Source organism: Marmota marmota, unplaced genomic scaffold, assembly GCF_001458135.2.
Source record: "Marmota marmota marmota unplaced genomic scaffold, marMar, whole genome shotgun sequence".
NCBI classification, from domain to species: Eukaryota; Metazoa; Chordata; class Mammalia; order Rodentia; family Sciuridae; genus Marmota; species Marmota marmota.
The window spans coordinates 13007020-13027455 of NW_026000206.1; the positions used below are offsets into that span (position 1 = coordinate 13007020).

Genomic DNA, 20436 nt, shown 5'->3' on the forward strand with positions numbered 1-20436 from the left:
GGGGGGGGGTATGTGCACGAGTGTGAGCACACGAGAGTACCCAATTGGGAGCTGACCTTCATGTGCGTGTGTGTGTGTGCATGTGTGCACATAAGCACACGGATACCTTCAGAGACAGAGCATTGGGCGCCCTCTCTACCCTGGTGTGTAACCCCACCACACAGGGATATCCATCTAAAGTGGCAGAGTAGAGAGCCCTGCACCAGGACCCTGTGGCTCTGCAGCTCCCTGAAGCAAGGCCCCAGTCCAGCCTGGGACGCCAGAGCCGGTCAGTGAGTCTGCCTGCTGGGGTGCCAGAGCTGGTTAGTGAGAACAAGAGCCCCCTGGGCCCCTGCCTCCCCCAGGAAGTCTTATGAGGGTCCTACAAATGAGTTGGCCAGGGAAGAACTGGTGGGGTCAACCCCACCTGCAGAGGCAAGACTCAGACTCTCTGAGTGGCAGGAGCCCAAGGAGCCCTTTGAAGACTTGGAGTTTATGCTAATGAGGTGATGTAGGGCCCCCAGGGAACCTCAGGATAGGGCCTGTCACCAGAGACACCAGAGATGGGGTTGGAACCCTGTGGGGAGGAGTTGGTGACCCCGCTGGTGGAAACTCTTGTGCAGGACTCAGGAGCCCCTTACATGATCCTCAGCCCTGTGCAGAAGAGAGCGCACCTCACCTCATTGGCTGTTCAGCTGTAGCTTCCATAATATCCTTTAGAATAAACCTATAAACCCAATAAGGGTCTCCCTTACCCAGGCCTCTGTGAAATACAGTCCTTGCAGACTTCACCTAGTTCAGAAGAGTGGTGCTGGTGTCGATGTGTCCTCATGGAAGAGGGAAGTTTGGTCACAGACACACATGGGCACATGGGAGTCGCCACGTGAGGGCAGAGCAGGGACTGCAGTGTCATGCCACAGCCAAGGAACGCTGGGGGCTGTGGTAGCCAGCAGGAGCCTGGGAGAGGCCCACCTTGTGGCCTGGCCAACACCTGGACTTTCTAGACTCTGGCCCTAGGATTGCCGGAGACCAGTGCTGGATGAAGCCCTTCACCACAGCAGCCTTGGAACATGAACGCAGACACCCACCCCTCTGCAGGCGAGGCCCTACGATGAGCCTCCCACCGCTGCTCAGTGACAGTCCACTACCCGTTTCCACCCCAGGCCTCTTTGCTCTCTATGTCTGCTTCAGGGCCTTTGCCCTGGCTGTCCCTCTGCCAGGAGTGCTCCTCCCCAACTCTGCATGGTTGCTTCTAGAAACAGGCCAAATGTGACCTCACATACACCTGACCTCCAGCATCCCTATTCTCTAAAGTGCTTTTTTCCCTTCAAAACACCTGTCAAGTCCTAATATAAGGTCTGATTTATTCTTTGCAGTTATGTCTGGAGTTGTTTATGGAATCCTCGGCCAGAGGGCTGGGCTCCGGTCCAACAGGCCAGGTCTGGACGCTCACCATGACTGCGCAGTCAGCACAGGGACAGTGGTGGAGACACGGTGAAGGAGTCTGCTCAGTGTGGCCACACTGGGAAGGAACGAGGGCTGGTGTCCTAAGCCTTCTTCAGGACACTGTATGGAGGAAGAACTAGGGAGGGGCCACAAGTGTGCGTGGTCACTCAGTCTTGGTTAAACTGAGGTCCGGCTGACTGCTAACTGAATGGTCCTGATGGCACCGGGAGGTCATCATTGTTTGAGGGGCAACTTTGGCTTCTGTCACAAGATGATCCACATGCAGACCTTGCTGCTCCCGAAACTGGAGATCAGCTGGGGAGGAGAAATGGCTCAGAGAGAGCGAGAGCAAAGGGGAGAGAGAGAGAGAGACAAAGAGAGGGGACAAGGGAGAGAAAGGGAGAGAGGGGATGGGGAGAGGGAGAGAGGAAGACCGGAGAGAGGGGGAGATGGAAAGGGGGAGAGAAGGAGGGAGAAGGGGAGAGATGGAGAGAGGGAGGGAGAGGGAGAGAAAGGGAGGGAGGGACAGAGGGGAGAGGGGGAGAGAGGGACATGGAGAGGGAATGAGGGACAGAGGGGAGAGGGGGAGAGGCAGACAGGGAGAGAGGGAGGGAGAAAGAAATGGAGAGAAGGAGGGAGAAGGAAAGGGGGAGAGAAGGAGGGAGAGATGGAGACAGGGAGGGAGAGGGGGAGAGGGGAGAGGGGGAAAGGGAGGTGGCGGGAGGGAGAAGAGACTGGAAACAAAACAGAGCTCACCAGGACAATGACCAGAACCTGCTTTGAAACTCCAATTCTCAAGGAGCCCCTGTTATAGAATCTACTTTAAAATACATTAGCATAAGCTGTGGCAAATAACGAACTCAGGCCCCCTCTTGGGGAAGACCAAATATCTTAGTTCTCAAATGATTTCCAAGAGTACTTTCGCAAACAGAACAACAAGCACATGATTTAAAAAAAAAAAAAACACATAAATAAAAAGCAGCAGAAACAACAGAGCTAAGGAAAATACCCACAAGGGTTCCCACTATTGGAGTTTTCAGACACATGCTTAACTTGCTCACCATACTCAAGGATATAAAAGATAAGGCTGAGAATTTTGGCAAAGAATCCAAAACCTTTAATGATCTAATATGATTGAGTTCTATACTCCCCCCCACACACACACACACAAAAAAAAAAACTAAAAGAATTCAATGAATAGATTGAATTGTAGATTAGACAAAATTAAAGACAGAGTTTGTGAATTAGAAGATAGACCATATGAAAATATACAAAATAAAGTGCAAAAAGAAAATTCAGAAAAGAGAGCAAAAGATGTGGAGAATAGTATGAGCAGATCTATCATAAATGTAGTTGGAATACAAATATTAAGGCCTTATGGGTGCACTAAGAGAAAGGGGGTGAATAGAGTATAAGAAAAAGTGGTTGAAACAATATCTAAAGACAAAACTTTCCAAAATTGACTAAGAACACAAGCCAGGGATTCCAGAAGTTCTACAAACTTGCAAATGAACAAAGATGAAAAACAGATACAATAACAATGCAACTTAAGACAGAAGAAAGAAAAAGGAACATAGAACAAGGGGAAAAAGAAATTAAGTGACAGATTTAATGCAAATATATCAGTAGTTAGATTAAATATAAACACAGTAAATGTCCCAGTTCAAACACAAAAATGGTCACGCTGGATCTCATTTACATCTTTATGTCTCTGATTACTGTTAACAAAATCTACAACTTAAATATCAGGATATAGGAAGGTAAGAATAAAAGAATAAACAAAAGTCTTGCCTAATCAAACACTGCTGATTTTGGCCCTTGAATATTTTCCCAAATACTTTTTAGGGCAAGAAGTATTTGCCCAAATTCACAAAAAGTGCATTTCATAACGATAATTTCAATAGGAAAATTTAAAACACCTTGTGCTTTGCATGTGTAACAACAAATACATCAGAACAGGCTGACTTAGCAGAAGCCAGTTCTCATCACAGAAAATGGTTATCACTTACCTTTCCAGGGCTAGAAGAACAAACAGACTAAAGGAGAAGGGTATGGGGCAGTGAAGACAGGAGCCCTGTGAACTCAGGGTTGGGAGAATATGGGGCATGGGGAGCGTGTACCAGGGAGCCCATCCAGGTGACCAGGAAACACCCCACAATTGGAATTCAAGAAAACATTTGACCTGAGTGACCAGAACATGGTGATGTCAACCCCTGTCATGCTAAAATTGTGCCTAGAGAGAGAGCCGCGAGAGAAGAGGTCAGGAGAGAGGATCAATGGTCAGATCAACACCCACCTGGAGAACAGAACAGAACCCCCCCCCCCTTGGCAGAAATTCAAAAGAACGAAATAATACAGAGAAGAGCAGAAATTAATAAACTAAAATGACATGTTCTATAAAAAGATGAATGAAGTCAACAGCCCTAAAAAAATCTGATCAAAGAAGAAAGGCATGTGGCCACATGCAGGAGCTGGAGGGGCTCTAGTGGCCCGCAGCTCAAGAGGGCCAAGAGGGCAGGCTGGGAGTGCCCAGAGGCAGTCCTGCGAGACGGGACCAAGAACTCCTAGGGAAGAAGGAGCTGAACAACTTCATGGTTACGTAACTGGGAACTGAAACATAATTTGAAACTGTCCCATAAAAAAAGGCATCTCTGTGCAGATGGCTGATGGCTTCATCAGAGAATTCTACCAAACATGCAGGAAGAATCAAGGGAGTTTTGCAGGAACTGTTCCAGAGAACAGGAAAAGACACACGGTCCCTTACCCACAAGCAAGCACCACCTGTACTTACAGTCAGTGAGGATGGTGAGAGAAAGACAGTTACAGGGCAATGAAAGCAAAGCCAAGACCCTGCCCTAGAACCCTCCACCCAGCCCAGCAGTGTTAGGAAAGATGAAAGGCCACAATTGTGTGCATCTATTCCAGGAGCATCGAACATCTATCTGGGGCTCCAGCATGTCACCAGAACAAAGGAAGATGTCACAATCATCTTAACGGGTGCAGAAAGCACATTTGACAAAATCCAACGACTGTTTGTGGTTTTAAAAAGAACCCTTGGCAAACAGCAGTGGAAGGAAGCTTACTCTGCTAAAGGGAGATTAAAAAAAAACCTCAGCAAAATCACATCTAGTGTGAACTATAACATCAGGAACCAGACCACTGCCATTCAGTTATAGTATATGAGGTCCCGGCAGGAGTATCAAGGAAGAGGAAGGAACGTGACAAGGACCAGCCTCCAAGAAGTCGAACCTCCTTACATAGGAAATCAGCACGATCCAGAGGCTGGAACTGACAGGCATGCTTAGCACGTCACTGGATATAAGGTCATCATACAAAAGCCCATGTCACTTCCACAGGCCAGCACTGAGCAGAAAACAAACTATGTACAAAGATGTCATTACAATAATACCACAAATTCAAATATCCATGACAACTATAATAGAAAATGCACAAGGTCCCTTCACAGACAACTGCAAGGCATTATCCAGGGGATAGAGGGAGGCTCGGAACAGTGGAGAGATGCTTGTGGTCATGATCAGAGCCTTACAAAGACCTGTGGAAGAGCAGAGCTGTTGTCATCCAATCAGATTCCTAGGTACACAGCAAACTGGTTTAGAATGTGTCGTGACCTAAAGGACCAAGAGTAGCCAAGACACTGCCGAAGGGAATGCAGGGCATTGGGGCCAGCGTGCATGTGGAGAGCTCTGCAGCCCTCAAGAAGGTGGTGCTGGTGTAGCCTGTGTGCTGGGGGTGTGGCCTCCTGGCCAGTCAGCTGGAGGTGGACTGTCCCTTCTCCAATGGGCTCTATCCAGTTTCCCAGAGCGGTTTCTCACCAAGGGTGCCGGGTGGGGAGCCCAGTGTCAGAAGTCACAGGGGTCAGAAGTTCCCTTGGGCAGTTTCCCTGCCCCACATGTTGCAAGGGGCAGTTGAGCTGGTGATGCCTGTCCCCTCTGTGCTGATCTCACCTCCACACCCAGGCACACACAGACCTCCTGTGGGGAAGGCAACAGGGACATGGGCCAGGAGCTCAGCAAGGTGGCACACGGGGCGTATGCTGGTAATATGAACTTCACGGGCGCCCTCACAGTTGTGTGACTTCTGTCAGGTGGATGGGACCCCCCCCCCCAAGTGGAGGGACTGCAGAAGCTGCTGCCAGAAGCTGGTGCTCAGGCGTCAGGGGCTGGCAAGGCAACAGCCAGCTTCCCCTCAACAGCAACTGCAGGAAGCGCCTGTCACCTGGGAGGGTGGGCTCCACCTGTGCTCCAGCTGCCCCAGCACTCCTGCAAGGAGGGCCAGGACGAGAAAGCTCACGTGCCCAGAGTTCAGCAGCCACACACCGAGGCCTCCTTGCGGGTCTGCTCCCTCCACACACAAATGGCCTTATCACTTACCTCCACCCTGTAAAGGGAGCATGCATGAGCTTTAGGTCACTGCAAGCAAAAAAAAAAAAAAAAGGTTAAAAATGGTTCGTTTTTTAAGTATTTTTTTAATATTTATTTTTTGGTGTAGATGGACACAACACAATGCATTTTATTTTCATGTCGTGCTGAGGATTGAACCACCGTCCTACCCATGCTAGGTGAGCGCTCTACCACTGAGCCACAATCCCAGCCCCTGTTTTTTAAATATTTAGCTTACTAAAACTTACATGTATTTGTCACACCTTCTGATAAAGGGTCAATAGAAACTTTTAAGTAATAAAAACATGTCACTGGAGGACACGGTTCTGGGCAAAACGAGATGCCTAGGATGAGCTAAGGGAGAGATGTTCAGAGATTTCTAACCTAGAAAAAAAGTGTTTATGGATTTTGTGGATGATTGATGGTGGGTAAAAAACCACTTTGGTATTTAGCTTCTTGGGTACGTTGACAGAAGTGACTAACAGTTTTATTTTAGAGCATCAATATTTATACCCCACAAGAAATTACCTTCTTTGCAATTATTTATATTTTTTATTTTTTAAAAAATTTAGATGTTGACTTCAAAATATACAAGTGATTTGACAGCTTGTCAAGCCCCTCCTGGGAGAGCTAGAGCCAAGACTTCAAAGTCCCCGCCTACCTGCCTTGTCAAGCTGAGCCAACTGCATGCCGCAGCACAGGAGTGAGCCATCATCTGGTGGAGAGATGGGCAGAAGAACAGGACAAATCCCAACAGCAGCTGAATGTGACAAGGGCCTGGTGCAACATGGAGCCAGATTTCAGAACAAGTGTCCAAGGCTGGGTCCCTGAGTGCCTTGAGGAGGAGGGCATTCAGGGCAGGCAGGCCCTGGGCAGGGTGGGCAGGGACCCAACAGGCAAATGTCAATGCAGAAGGGAGGGTCTTGCAGGAGGAGTGATGGAGGGGGACAGAGGAGGGAACATTCAGGGAAGAGTAAAAATTGAGAAGCTAGCTGTTGGAAGACAGGAGTGCCACCAAAGCCAGGGCCAGATGGTGCAGCCTGGCCTGCTCTGAAGAAGTCCGACGTCCCTGGAGAGACCGCCAGAGGAAGGTGTGCCCTCTAGGCATGTGGTAGGCACACACGCAGGAAGGCCACTCCCACAATCTGTTCATGGAGGACCCATCAGAGGCCACTTGGTGGTTAGAGCAGCCACAGGGCTGACTCATCAGCTCTGGGAAGATGTGGCCCAACCCAGACCTGCTCTGGTCTAAGCACCCAACATGAAGCGAGTACTCTGATGCGTGAGGTACCAGAACACAGGGCGGTACGTGTTGGGGCCAGCGTTGCTGTGAACGCATGGCACGTGCTCAGTGAGCCAACCGGACACCGGCTGCATGAGAGTGAAGGCAAGACAGCCTGAGGGCAGACGCAGCCTGAGGACTACTGATCCTAACTCCTAAACACCCCAGGGGGGCAGTGACAAAGTTTGATTCAGGGACACCTGAAGTCCTGACAAAACCCACCTCCACCAGCACCAGGCTGTGGTCTTCTCCTTGTGGCCATGCACCCCCAGATCTCCCTGAGGGACACAGGGGGGCAGGGGAGATAGAGGCGCCCCACCCACACCCAGGCCTTGACAAATGAGCATGCACCTCCAAACCCAGGTTCCAAAGACGGATGCCACCCCAGCCTGGGGCTGGAACAGGTCTGCTGGCTATGTCTCCCCTCCTGAGGCTAGGGCTAGGGCTAGGGCTGTTGCAGACCCTATGCGGTGCCCAGAGAAAGAGCAGGGCCAGCTGGCCAAGGCCGCTCAACTATGAGATGTCTTTTCTCCAACTGTGGTTTCCTGTGCTCCCCAACCCACCCTGACTATTGATCCTAACTCTTAAACAACCCAGGGGGGCAGTGACAAAGTTTGATTCAGCTGACTTGGTTGGCCCTGGAGCCAGGTCTTGTTTTGTTTTTTGAGATGAGGTCTCACTATGTGGCCCAAACTGACCTCCAATTCTTGGATTTAAGTGATCCTCCTGTCTCCACCTCCAGAGTAGCTGTAAGTACAGGTGCACCCCAGCATGCCATGCTTAGAATCAGGTTTTGAACAGTGGGGCTGCACCCAACTACTTCCAGCCATTTTTCCAGGGTCCTGGGTGACCCTTACACCTGCCAGCAGGGAGGAGCCTGTGGGAACCTGCCCCAAGGACAGAATGTGTCCCTGTCCACACTGCACTCTTAGGCTCTACAGGACCTGTCACAAGGAGTACTATTAAGAACCTCCTAGCCAAGCTCTGGAGTTAGGGCCAGCTGCAGGGGGAGCCCAGCCAGTGTCCTCTCTCCTGAGAGACCTGACCCACAGTCCTGCTCTCTAAGGCATGGGGAGACCCCACCAAGATGACCAGAGTACTGTGCACCCTTTTGTGCAAAGGTGGGAGGCAGGAGTCCTAGCCCTAGGTAAAGCTTGGGGAGTGGGGAGAGGGGCAGGCGGGGAACTGGGTCTCTGCTATGCTGAGGGGCAAGCATCCTGGCTGTCGGCCCCACCACAGCAAGACTCATCCTGGTGCTCAGGAAAGCCCAGCGCCCTGTCCTCCAGCCACCTGCGCGGCCACTGAGGAGACTGCTGCAACCTAGCTGGTCCCTAGGGGAGACTGCACAGGAATCTGGCAAAGGTCACCGTCTGTGGTGTTCTCCTGGTGGGCTAGGCCCCTACACCCTCGGCGTGCAGGGGTGGGCACAGACCCGGCCGGCCGCTGCGGATCCAAAGTGGCTCCGCCCCAAACAGTCACTGCGGCGGGCGCGGGCGGCGCGCCGTTCACCCTGGACTCCGACGTCTCTTCGGAGGACGCCTGGGCCCCGCGGAGCCCCCGGGCCGGCGAAGTGACACGGCCCTCGGCACCGCCCCGGCCCCGCCCCAGGCGTCCCCCGCGCCGCCGCCGGGCGACACTGCGGCAGGCGGCGGGCGCGTTGCCATGGCGGCCAGGCGCGCGTAGCCGGTGGTGCCCAGCGCGGCCCAGCGGGCGCGGAGGCGGCGGCCAGCCTCAGANCGCAGAGGTCAGTGGAGGGACGGGGAGGGCCGGGCGGCGTCCGCCCCCGCAGACCCCGTGGGGCAGGTGGTGGCCGCTGGGAGTCCCTGTTCTCATATCTCCCAGCGCTGCTGGCATGCCTCATGGGACAGCAGTGGAAGCTGTCACTGCAGAAGTTGGTGCCCAGCTTGGGGTGGGCTTCTTATAACTGTTGGGTAGACAGTGGGGCACCGTCAGCACCGGTCAGTATAGGGCACTGTTTACCTTTGCAGTCGGCCAGCTTCAGGGGCTGTGGGTGGAGGGTTATTGCAGGGTGAGAGCCGTCCGTCCCTAGGACTGAGCTGTGCTTCCTGCCCTGGACTTGGGAACCTGAGGCAGGCCCACCCTCCCACCGGGCACTCTGCCTGTGGTCTCCACCCCTAAGGGACAGAGAGGTGGGCCCACCTGGCCCCACAAGCTATGTTGGAGTCCCATGCACAAACTCCATGCTTTGAACAAGTATGAAAGCAGCCCCCAGAGGGTGCAGCCACCCCCCGGGGACGCCCTCTCCTTACAGAACATGGGGTCTTTGGGAAAGTTTCCAACCTGGACTACTGGCTCTCTGTTGAGGAATACAGCATTCTGCAGCCACTGGGGACAGTGAGATGCTGAAGACCCTGCTCCAGCCCTTGTGGGCAAACTGGCCCACTGATGAGTGGAACTTGGTCAGAACCTTCCCGGAGCAGAGGCCCCACGGCTGCAGTCCCCAGAGCCTGTCCCCTCTGCCAGCCCCACACTTCCCCAGGGAGTGAGCTCCAGAGGAAGAAGGAATCCATTGCTGCTGCCTGGCCACCCAGAGGCCACTTGGACAGTGCAGGGGGTTGGCACTGCCCCCACCCTCGATGTGGCCTGGATTTGGTGCAATTAAAGGCCGCAGAGAGGAGAAGCCAGGAAATAAATAAACCTTTATATATCTCCCTGTCTTTGATGGAAAAGAAAGGGTGTCCTCAGCCACAGCCTTCAGAAACTCCCCCAGAGGACACGCTTCAGTGTACCCCTCAGAAGATTCGCCCTCTAGTCGCCATTGGAAGCAGATCTGAGAATGTGGTTCTGCACACAGCACCTTTGTGCACCAGCTGCTGAGCTTGGAGGGTCTGCTCTGTGCCCGGCACTCCAGGCAGCAGCAGGCACCAAACAGGGCAATGCCAGGTCTGAACACAAGCCTTGCACCTCAAGCGTGGTCTGCCCTCCCCTCCCACTGTGCCCTGCTGCCTTCTGTCACAGGAGTGTACCAGCACCCCCTAGACTGCACCAGCTTCCATGTGCATGGTGCGTGGGAGGGTCTCCTCTGTGACACTGCCATTTTAGTGGTGTCCAGTGGGAAGTTCAGGTGGGTCTCTCAGCAGGGGAGGGTGCTGCCTTCTCTCCTATTAGTAGGAGTGGGGTGCCCAGGGCCCAGTCTTGAATCGACGGATGTCCCGTGTCTGAGAGCAGGCATGGGGTCCAGATGTCATGCCTCCTGCACTGCCTGGCTTGGTTCACGTGGAAGAAATGTGCTTTGCATCTGTCAGCCTTCTGCACCTGTCCTACAGGGTAAGGAAGAGGGCAGCTGCCATGTCACCTGGAGGGCATTGCTGCAGGAGCCTCCAAAGAGCACAGCTCCCAGGGCAGTGCCAATGAGGACACAACAGACCACATGGGACCAATGAGGTCAAGAAGTGAACCTTAAAGACAGCAGGCCCAGGATGGCCCTTCCCCATCATGACCCAGAGAAAGTCCAAATGGCTGGCAAACTCGAGAGAAAGTTCATTACAGTCAGCGGGATGCAGAATGTGCCCATCCTGAATACTTTTCCATAGCCACCAGATGGCGATGACCAAGGTGGACAATGGTGTGTGTGGGCAGGACCTACTTGCTGGCTATGCCCCCTTACTGCTGTGGGAGCAGGAGCAGCCTGTTGGAAAACAGCGAGACCAGCACCCCGCAGCGCTCAGTGAGTGGACAGCAAGGCCTGGCTAGGTTCTGGAAGTTGTTGCCACCCTAGATCCCAGGACACCTGCAGGCATACTGCAGAGGACCTTCCACCCACAGCGCAGACCTTCTGCCCAAGCACTGCACAAAGCCAGCCTCTGGGAGGAGCCATCCCTCCTGGACTCCCATGGATTCCAGCTGCTCTGGACAGGGGATGTGGGATCAGAGGCAGAACAGCAACATCAGATCTGGGCAGGACTGTGGCTGCAGGACAAGCAGACACATGCCAGGTGGCTTAGGCCCAGGTCAGGGTGCAGACCAGGGCGGGCTAGGAGATGATGATGGCACCTTTAGGTGCCAGGCAGGGCGTTTCCTGTCCCATGCCTCCCCTGAGGGGAGAGAGTGTCTCACCCTTGTCAAACCCAGAAAGTATCTTCTAGAACTTCCTGGGGTGGGGCTAGGCTCAGGACCCAAGGTGGCTGGGGCCACAGCCAGGAGCATCTCCCAGTGTGCCTTCCTGGACTCCATATGACCTGCACCCAAACCCATGGACCCAGAGCAGGAGGCAGCCTGAGACCCAGGGAGCGCTGCCTGGAGGGACAGCCTTGGACAGGGGAGGAAGGACTCCTGGGAGGGCAGGCCAGGGCTGCGGATCCGGTGGGGGTCAGGCCGCCCAGGGGCCTGCCACGTGCCCCATGCTCTCAGCAGTGAATTTGGTTCGGAGTTAGAAGTCCCACTGGAACGTACCACACCTCAAAAGTCAATTGGTCATCAGAAGTGTATTTGAAACAGGCACAGTGACTTCTGGGTCCCCTGCAATCCAGGCTCAAAGTCTGAGCAGTGGGGGGAGGTCCCCTCAATGCGCAGAAGCCCTGAGCTGGACCCTCTGCACTACCAGAGAAGTGCCCCACCCTCTGGACTGGAGATGAGCTGAAGTACCACCTCTGCCCTGGAGAACAGCCCCTGGGGATGGGGGTGGGAGGTCCCATCCAGCTGTCCTCCAGTCACCCTCCCCCCAGGCATGGAGGTTGGGTTTGGACCCACAAAACTGCAGGATGATGACTGTTCTTTCCTGCCTAGCAGGGAACAAAATCGGGGTGACCTCCCTCAACCTACCCACAACCCCCTGGGCAGCTCCTTATTGAGGAAGGGTGAGCAGGACCCTCTCACCACCCAAGGAGCTGGGCCTGCACCCAACAGATGAAGTGCTAGGTTAGATGGCAGGAGCCAGAGGGGCTGCAGTAGGCACCATGATGCCCCCAGCTGTGTGCACCCTTGTGTGTGTGCTGGACAGGGGGTCTATACAGGTGACCTCTTCAGGAGCCCAGGCCAACTGGACGCATCCGAGCATGTCCCCCTCCTTGGATGTGTCTACTGTGGCCCACTGAGCCTCATGGAACCCACTCTAGGGCCCTGCAGCTGGGCTAAGCATATTTCACTTGGAGCCTGGACCTGCCTGGCAACCAGGCTGAGAGCTGCCCCTTCTAGAGGTGAGTGCAGGCATGTGGCTGGCTCTGTTCATGAGTGGCCGTGGGCCTCTGCTGAAGTCTGGGGTGCTAGGATGAAGGCTGAGTGGCAGTGAGCGCTGCCCATCTCCCTCCCGGTCTCTCATCCTATCCCCTGGCCCCTTAGCCAAGACTCATCTTAAGTTCCTACATCCAGGGCCCAGCATCCAGGCCTGGGGTCCCTCTGCGCAGGATAAGGGGAGCCCACAGGGCCTGGGGTACCATGAGAGCTCCAGGGCGGAGATGACCTTGTCCTGGAAGAGGCCTGAGCCCCACTGGAAGCAGTGGCTCTGCACCCCATGGATTCACTCAAGTCATGCAGAGAACCCCCAGGGCTTCTGCTGTCCCACACTTGGACCCTCGCAGCATGGACAGGTTCTGGGAGATGCAGCTGCCCAGCACTGGCAAGGCTCCTGACTCTCAGGAGCATCTTTCCCCGGGGCCTGAGAAGGAGGTGGTGTTGCGGGCCACAAGACAGCCCTGCCTGAAGAGGCTCTCTTCTCTTGGCGGCACAGTCTGTGAGCTGGCGGGCTTGATGGCCAGTGTGAGCAGGAGGCAGCAGGGTGTCGGCAGCCTTGCCGTGGGACTGGGCCTGGCGCAGACTCATGTCGTGGGCAGGCTTTGTTCCTCAAAGTGGCACAGAACCACGGGGCCTGCATGGGCAGCGCGTCACTTAGTGTGTGCTTGTGTGTGTATGTATACGTGTGTGCTTGTGTGCACGTGTGTGCTTGTGCGTGTGCATTTGTGTGCTTGTGTTTGTGATGTGTGTGTGCATATGTGTGTACATGTGTGCTGTGTGTGTGCTTGTGCGTGTGCACTGCACTGTATACTTGTGTGAGGTGCATTGTGCTTGTGTGTGTCATGTGTGCACATGTGTGCTTGTGTGTGTGCACTGCACTGTGCACTTGTGTGAGGCGCACTGTGAGGTATGTGGGTGTAGGTCCCATGGCAGGGCTGGGTCCTGAGGAGCCCTGGGTGGCTCTGGGAGACCTACATCGGACCTGGATCAGCCAGTGTGTTGGTCATCTTCCTGTCACTGTGATGAAACACTTGCTAAAAACAACTCGCAGGAGGAAAGGTCTTTTGGGATCCATGGGTCCAGAGGTTCAGCCCATGGCTGACGGGCTCCATGCCTCTGGGCCTGAGGTGAGGCAGAGCGTCGTGGTGGAAGGGCATGGAGGAGGAAGGCTGCTCGGCTCATGGCAGTCAGGAAGGACCTGACATCGTCCAAGGCCATGCCCCAGCGACCCACTTCCTCCAGCCAACCCTGCCTGCTAAGGTTTCCAGCACCTCCCAATAGTCCATTCAGATTACGAATCCACCAAGGGGTCCGCCCACTGATGAAGTCAGGGCCTTCAAGGGTCACCACCTCTGAACTCTGTGGCATGGGGACTAAGCCTTCAACACAGGGGCCTTTGGGGACATTCTAGATTCAAACCAGAACAGCCAGGAGCAAGCAGTCAGCATCTCCACACAGAATGAGTTGGAAGGTCTGGGGAAGGGCCACTACAAGCCCCTCCCTGGACTCCAGAGGGAAATGGACGGGCAGACATGCAGAGACGCACGGCAGGGCAGACCCAGGCCCCACTGTGGAGCCCTTGGTCCCCTCACCCCTGGTTATGGGGATCCTGTGCCGGCCACCTGGACACAGGCACACCTTTTAGGACCTGAGCTCCTGGCCACAATCGAAGAACAGCCTATGTCCTGGTGGAGCTGCGGCCAAGGCTGAAGCTCTGCCTCCTCCCCCATCTGCGTCTCTCCGAGAGTGCCCACACCTTTGCTGGACCAGCGCCGCAGCCCGGCTCCCTCAGAACCTCCCACCACCTCCTGTAGGTGGGGCAGTGCACCAACACGAACACAGGGGGTGGCCGGTGAGGAGCACTGACCAGGACAGAGCCTTGGAGTCCAGGTGTCTGGTGGGTGGGTGTGAGTCAGTGTGTGTGGTGTGGCTGGCATAGTATTTATTGTGTGACTGTATGACTGAGGGTGGGGACGTGTATGTGTAGCTGTGTATATGTAAGCATGTGTGATGTGTGTGGACGAATGTGGGCATATATTACTGCATGAGTGGATGAGTGTGTTTCTGTGCATGTGTGTGCATGCATGTGCCTAGGTGGTAGGTGGGGACATGTGGGCTCATGTGTGCAAGAGTGCGTGTGGCAGCTGTGTGCCTGTGTGAATGTGGTGTTGGTACTGGCCATTGTGTCCCAGGGAGCCTACGCAGGATCTGCAGTGGCTCAGCGTGGGGAGGCTGAGCAGGGTCCTCTGTGCTGCGTCCTCTGTGTGAACTGCCCACAGCTAGTGTCTGGACACATGTTCCCGTCATGCAGGTGTGGCTGAATGTCACGTGACCATATCGCAGGCTGGCTACCTCGTCCACTGGGCGGCTCCCTGGGCACTGGAACATGGCCTGTAGGCATCGACTGCCTCCACGGTCCCGTGGCTCAGCCTGTGCACAGTTCGGTGTGCTGGCCAAGCTGTGAGCCTGCCAAGCCAGGCTGTCCCTGAGCAGGTGGCCGGCTGGGCACAAGCTCACAGGCTCTAACCAGCCTCCCGGGAGCACAGCCTCGTTCCAGCGCTGCATAAGCAGACACCTGCTTCAGGCCACATGCTGGGGTTCGCCAAATGATCACAGTTTCGACTGCCAGAGAACAGTGGGATGAGTCTTTTTAAAAAAAGACCAGGCCAAGAGGGGAGTGTGGTTCAGTGGTGAGGGCTTGGGTGGGACAAGGAAGCACAAGCCCCTAGGTTCCAGCACCACAAATAAACAGGTAAATTTTAAGAGGCTAGAGCGGGGTTGGGGGCTGGGGCTGGGGCTCAGCGGTAGTGCACTTACCTGGCACGTGTGAGGCACTGGGTTCAATTCTCAGCACCACATATAAATACATAAATAAAATAAAGGTTAAAAAAAAAAGAGGCTAGAGTGGGATGTGGGGGCCCTGCTACAGGCTCAGCACTCAGGAGCAGCTGCACCCAGGAGCGCAAGACCAGCCTGAGAAATCCTGAGACTCCATCCCATAAGTAATGATCATAAATGGAAAAGTCCTGCCTGAAACTCCTTTCCGACCCATGAAAGACTGCTGCGAGCCACCTGCTTCCTGAGAGCCCTGCTCCATGTTGGGCGTGTGGCCTGCCTGGGGCAGCCCCTCTGTGGGCTCACGGAGGCCTGTCTTGGCAGGAGAACGTGTCTCTGGCTGACATCCTCTCCCTGCGGGACAGCGGCCTCAGCGAGCAGGAGGCCTGGGCTGTGTGCCTGGAGTGCAGCCTGTCCATGCAGAGCGTCGCCCATGCGGCCATCTTCCAGACGCTGTGCATCACGCCCGACACGCTGGCCTTCAATACCAGTGGAAACGTGTGCTTCATGGAGCAGCTCAGCGGTGAGGCCAAGGGCAGGCTGCTGGGTGGGCCCGGCGGGGCAGAGGCACCCTCCTGGGGTGAGCCAACAGCCATGTGGATGGAGCGCAGACCCAGAGACCAGGGTCCTTTGCAGCCCGATGGGATCCTCGGCCCGAGGTACCACAGAGGGTGAAAGGCGGTTGCCCATTGGACTTGGGTGGCTGGTGGGCTCCCGCTGCCCCAGGCTGTCACACATGCCCTCAGAGAGCCCAGTAGGGGCTGTGCCAGCCTGAGCCACCCACCATAGCCCCCAAGGGGCCCTGCTCCAATGGGAGACCCCAGAGCCTCCTCTCCCTACTGGTCTGTGGGGAGTGGCCACAGGACACAGGGGACCTGACCATGAGGCTACCTGTCTCAGGTGGGCGGGCGCCCTGCACTGTTCCCAGGGAGAGCAGAGCTGCTGGGCCACTTCCCAGGTGCTCCTTCAGGAAGAGGGACAGAACCCTTGTCCCCTTCCCCTGTAGCATGGTTAAGGGTCCTCTTTTTAACCACTGCTTCTCCCGATGCCTGGACCATCCTCCAGTGGGGCGGGATGGAGAGGTGGACATGACCCGGGCACCAGTGGCCTTCCTGACTGCTCAGAGGTTCCTGGCTGGGTCTGGTCAGTGGGTCTGTCCGCCTGCTCCTTCACAGAGGATTAGAACAACGCCTTTTCTTTTCCTCTCCAGATGACCCCGAGGGTGCCTTTGTCCCCCCAGAGTTCGACCTGACTGGGAACACCTTTGAGGTACGCGCTTCAGGAGGGCAAGCCACTGAGCCCCGAGCTCCTGCTACCTTTGGGGGTGACCTGGCCACCCTGGCCACTACAGCGGGCTCCAGACTGGCCCCTGAGTGCTCCTGCTGACCCCAGGGGAGCTGCCTTTGGGCCTCATCTTCAACCTTGAGGACAGTGTGTGTTTGGAGGGGTGGCCTTGGGCCATTTGTCCTTACTGTGATTTCCTTTCCCGCTGAGAGCATATCAAGTGGCCTCTGAGGAAGTCCCTGCAGGCTGCAGATAGGGAAGGGGAGAGGGGGGCTGGCAGGGAAGTGGCCGAGTGCCTGGGTCCTTCTGTGGGCAGCAGGCAGAGTGTCCTCCCTCGCTGCTGCAGCGTGTGTCCTCCAAGGGCTTCTACCCCATGGCCCAGCAGGTATTCGCTGATGTTTCCCACCAAGAGCTTCAGAGCTTTGTACTTCACACGTCATCTTTTTTTTCAATATTTTTTAGATGTCGATGGACTTTTATTTTATTCATTTATTTATATATGGTGCTGAGACTCGAACCCAGTGCCTCCCACATGCTAGGCAAGCACTGTACCGCTGAGCCACAACCCCAGCCCCTCTTCACACTGAGGCTGTTGTTGTTTTTTATTCAACTACAATTAATAAACAAAATCTGGGCATTTCACGGTGTACCAGGCCACGCACTGCCCAAAGTGCACACCACTGAGTGACAAAGTCAGAGTAAGCAGTCCGTCCACTCTTTCCCAGTGTGACACAGGGACCCCTCTCCTCCTTCCGCATCCCAGGCAACTTGCCAGTGCAGTTAGTGGACCGGCTCCCTGCCACGGGAGCAGACTCTGTCCTGTGGCGCCCCAGGTCCATCCCTGCACTAGAACTGGCCTCTAGATCCCCCAGTGCTCAGAAAGCCCTGTGCCACGAGGGCTGTGCCTGCAGAGTGGTGCTGCTCCGGCACTTGATCCCAGGTGGATTCTGGACTCCGCTCTGCAAGTCCCAGGAAGCTCTGCTGGCGTGTGGTGGGAGTGGCTTTAAGTTAGATTCCGGGTCTCCTCTGTGAGCATCTGACAGCTTTTTACCTGCTGTGGTCTTTTTAACATCTTAGCAACAGCTAAAGCTTTTACCTGTTGTGGGTGTGAGATTTTTATTAGATTTGTTCTCAGAAATTCGTTACATTCTGCTTCTCTTCTGAAATGGACGTTGTGTTTTAGTAGCAGTTTCTCCTGCTTGTTGCTAGTCTACAGAAGGACAGGTCGCTTTACCACCCTAACCTTAAACCCACCCATCTGCAAACTCCCGTGTTGTTTCTAGTAGTGGACAGATTCTCTCAGCTCTTCATCTCCAACCTAACCAGCAGGGTTACTCCCTGGGGCTGCCTTCCTTGGGTATTCTGCGCTGTGAGGAACGGTGCTGAGCCAGGGTCGAGGCACAGTGCGGGTTCCTCCTGTCTGGGGAAGGATTGCCCCGTCCAACAGTGCGCCCCACCCTCCCCGCAAGACACTGGCCCTGCTGCACTGATCACGTTGATCACCAGTGCCGTTGCCCGCGTCTGTGAGGCGTTCCTTTGCTGTCATCCAGATTGACTTTACCAGCCAGGCGCCGTGGTGCACTCCTGTCATCCCAGAGCCCGGGCAGCTGAGGCAGGAGGATTGCAAGTTCAAAGCCAACCTCAGCAATTAATTCAGCATTGCCCTAAGCAACTCAGTGAGACCCTGTCTCTAAATAAAATACAAAACAGGGCTGGGGATGTGGCTCGGTGGTCGAGTGCCCCTGAGTTCAATCCTCAGGACCAAAAAAAAAAAAGAATGACTTTACCTATTTACTTCCTGGTATTAAATTGCCCTTTCCCACCGAGGAAACTGGGCAGGTGTCCTCTCTCCTACATGCAGTGGAGCTGGACTCAGGAGTGTGCTCTGTGAACCCCCTGCACGCTCTGTGGGTGCTGGTGGTCTTCCCTCTCTGGGCACCGGGGTGGTCCGAGGCCTGTCTGTACAGCCCTGTTTTCCCTGCATGTCTAAGAAGGGGATGATCTGTCCTTGACAGTCCAGCAAAGCTCGCTGTTTCCCGGCAGAAACATTCATTGTCACAGCCGATTATTAATAGTCACAGGACTAACCTGGTTTGTGCTCTTCTGAGTGGGCTTTCTGGTCAATTTCAGCAGATGACAGTGGGCTCAGGTAGAAGGGTTGGCTGCAAGTGATGCCCTCCTGTAGCCAGGGGTCCTCAGGCTGCCACCCGCACCCAGAGCGCCAGTCTGCACCTGCACTTCCCCCTCCTGTCGGCCGCACAGCATTGCTTTCTGGTCTGTTCAGGGTCTGTGCTCTCTCTTGGCTGCACACTCTTTTATGTTGATCACTCTGTCTCCCTTTACTTGTTTTGAGTTTGGGGTCTGTTCCTTTTCTAACCTGAGTTGGACCCTGCTCACCCATTTTTACTTCCTCTCCCCAACATCCGTGTTGACAACACAAGGCTATGAATTTCCCTCAACGAGTGAGTTTTGCCGCATCCTGTGAGCTTTGCCACATAGCGTTTGCTTCTAAGAACTTTATTTCCACCAAGATTCCTTCTTTAGCCCATGAGTCAGTCAGTCTTGTGAAGGGGTTGAGCTTTTCTTGCTTTTCATTGAGATATGTATACAGAAAAATGATACCTGAGCACACAGCCCCATATCCCTGTAAGCAGCATCCACACAGCCAGAGCGGGTGTTTGCACACTCGGGACCCGCCATCCCTCAGGGGCTCCAGGGCACACAGAGCTAAGAGCAGCTTCTCTGTGCTGTCCTGCTTCCCAGGGTGGACTCAGCAGGGCTGGCCAGGTGACTCCTGTCATGAGCATGGGGTCACTGGTGGGCATTCAGGCCCAGCAGCCCTCTCTTCCCCCTGAACGCACTAGGCCTTTCTTTCTGCTCCTAACTCCTAACTCGGTCGCACTGTGGCTGCAGAGGGCTGTCTGTGTGTTGTAGTTGTCTGTGGTTTGCTGGGGTTCTCTTTGTTGAGAGGTTCGTGCTCCCTGGGCAGGACGCAGCTTCCTGTGATGTGACCCCAGCCCATGCGTCGGGCTGTGTCTGGGTCTTCTGTCGCACTGGTCCGTTTTAACTTATTGCCCACTCACCCTACTGGCTATCGAGGTGAGTGCATTGAGATCCAGGCTCTGCTGGCGGGCAGACATGGCTCTCTCCATAGAGGGTGCTGAGCTCCCGTGTCTGCAGAGGCACTGAGGCCCCCCCTGGCCAGAGCCACCCAGCTCACAGGAAGCTCTCCAGGAGGACAGTGGGGGGCAGCAGGGCTCAATGTATTTTTAACCAGGGAGCACCCAGGGAGCTGGTGGGTGGGGAACAGAGGAAGGGCCCCAGGTCCTCACCTCAGAATTGTCGAATGACAAGGAACTTCTAAGTTCCCAGGTAACAATCATGGTTCCATGCTTCTACCCCCAGAGCAGGTGGGTCCTTCCTACCTTGCCCTGTGGAAAGGCCCTTCAGGTGCACCAAGGCCTGTTCCCACGTGGACAGGGGACCCATCATCCCAGCCAGCCTGAGGTGCCCGGAGATCTCTGATCTGTCCCAGATGAACTTGGCTCTGGAGCCCTCAGCCAGGAGCTGCAGGACCCCTGTATGACCTAAGTGCTGCACGTGGCCTCAGGAGCGCAGGGCTCAGATGCACCTCCACCTGGACAGCCCTCGCCCCGTTCAGGTGCACACCAAGCCAGGAGCAGGTGCCCATGGCCAGCTCACCCTCCAGGCGCCATGCTGCTCTCAGGAGCGTGTGGCACGGCCAGGTGGACACCACGGAGAGGCACCCTGCCCGGCCTCCTGGGTCTCTGGACTGAGGTACTAGCCCTTTGGGCCAAGGCTGCTGGCTGCACCCAGGCTGAGCCACCCCATCCCTCACATGCCGCAGTCTGGCTGGGCACAATCAGGAGCCACTTGTCAAAAGAAACTAACTTTATTTTTAGAACCACACACACCAAACAAAACAGCCTCTCAGGAAAAACCCTCAGAGCCTCAACTGCCACCACCGGCTTTCCACAAGCCTCTCTCTCCCACACACGC

General features: G+C 55.1%; 1 protein-coding gene across 3 annotated transcripts in view; it reads left to right on the forward strand.

The window, feature by feature from the left end:
* The first annotated feature begins 8869 nt into the window (after positions 1-8869).
* Kndc1 (kinase non-catalytic C-lobe domain containing 1) overlaps positions 8870-20436 on the forward strand; it is a 52545-nt gene continuing 40978 nt past the window's right edge. For 2 of the 3 annotated variants that reach the window (XM_048791418.1, XM_048791419.1), the window contains exons 1-3: positions 8870-12263; positions 15457-15655; positions 16343-16401. In XM_048791418.1, coding sequence (XP_048647375.1) covers positions 15550-15655; positions 16343-16401 — 165 coding nt within the window. In that variant the 5' untranslated portion in view covers positions 8870-12263; positions 15457-15549. The remainder of the gene's footprint in view (positions 12264-15456; positions 15656-16342; positions 16402-20436) is intronic. The other variant, XM_048791420.1, reaches the window with a different exon arrangement.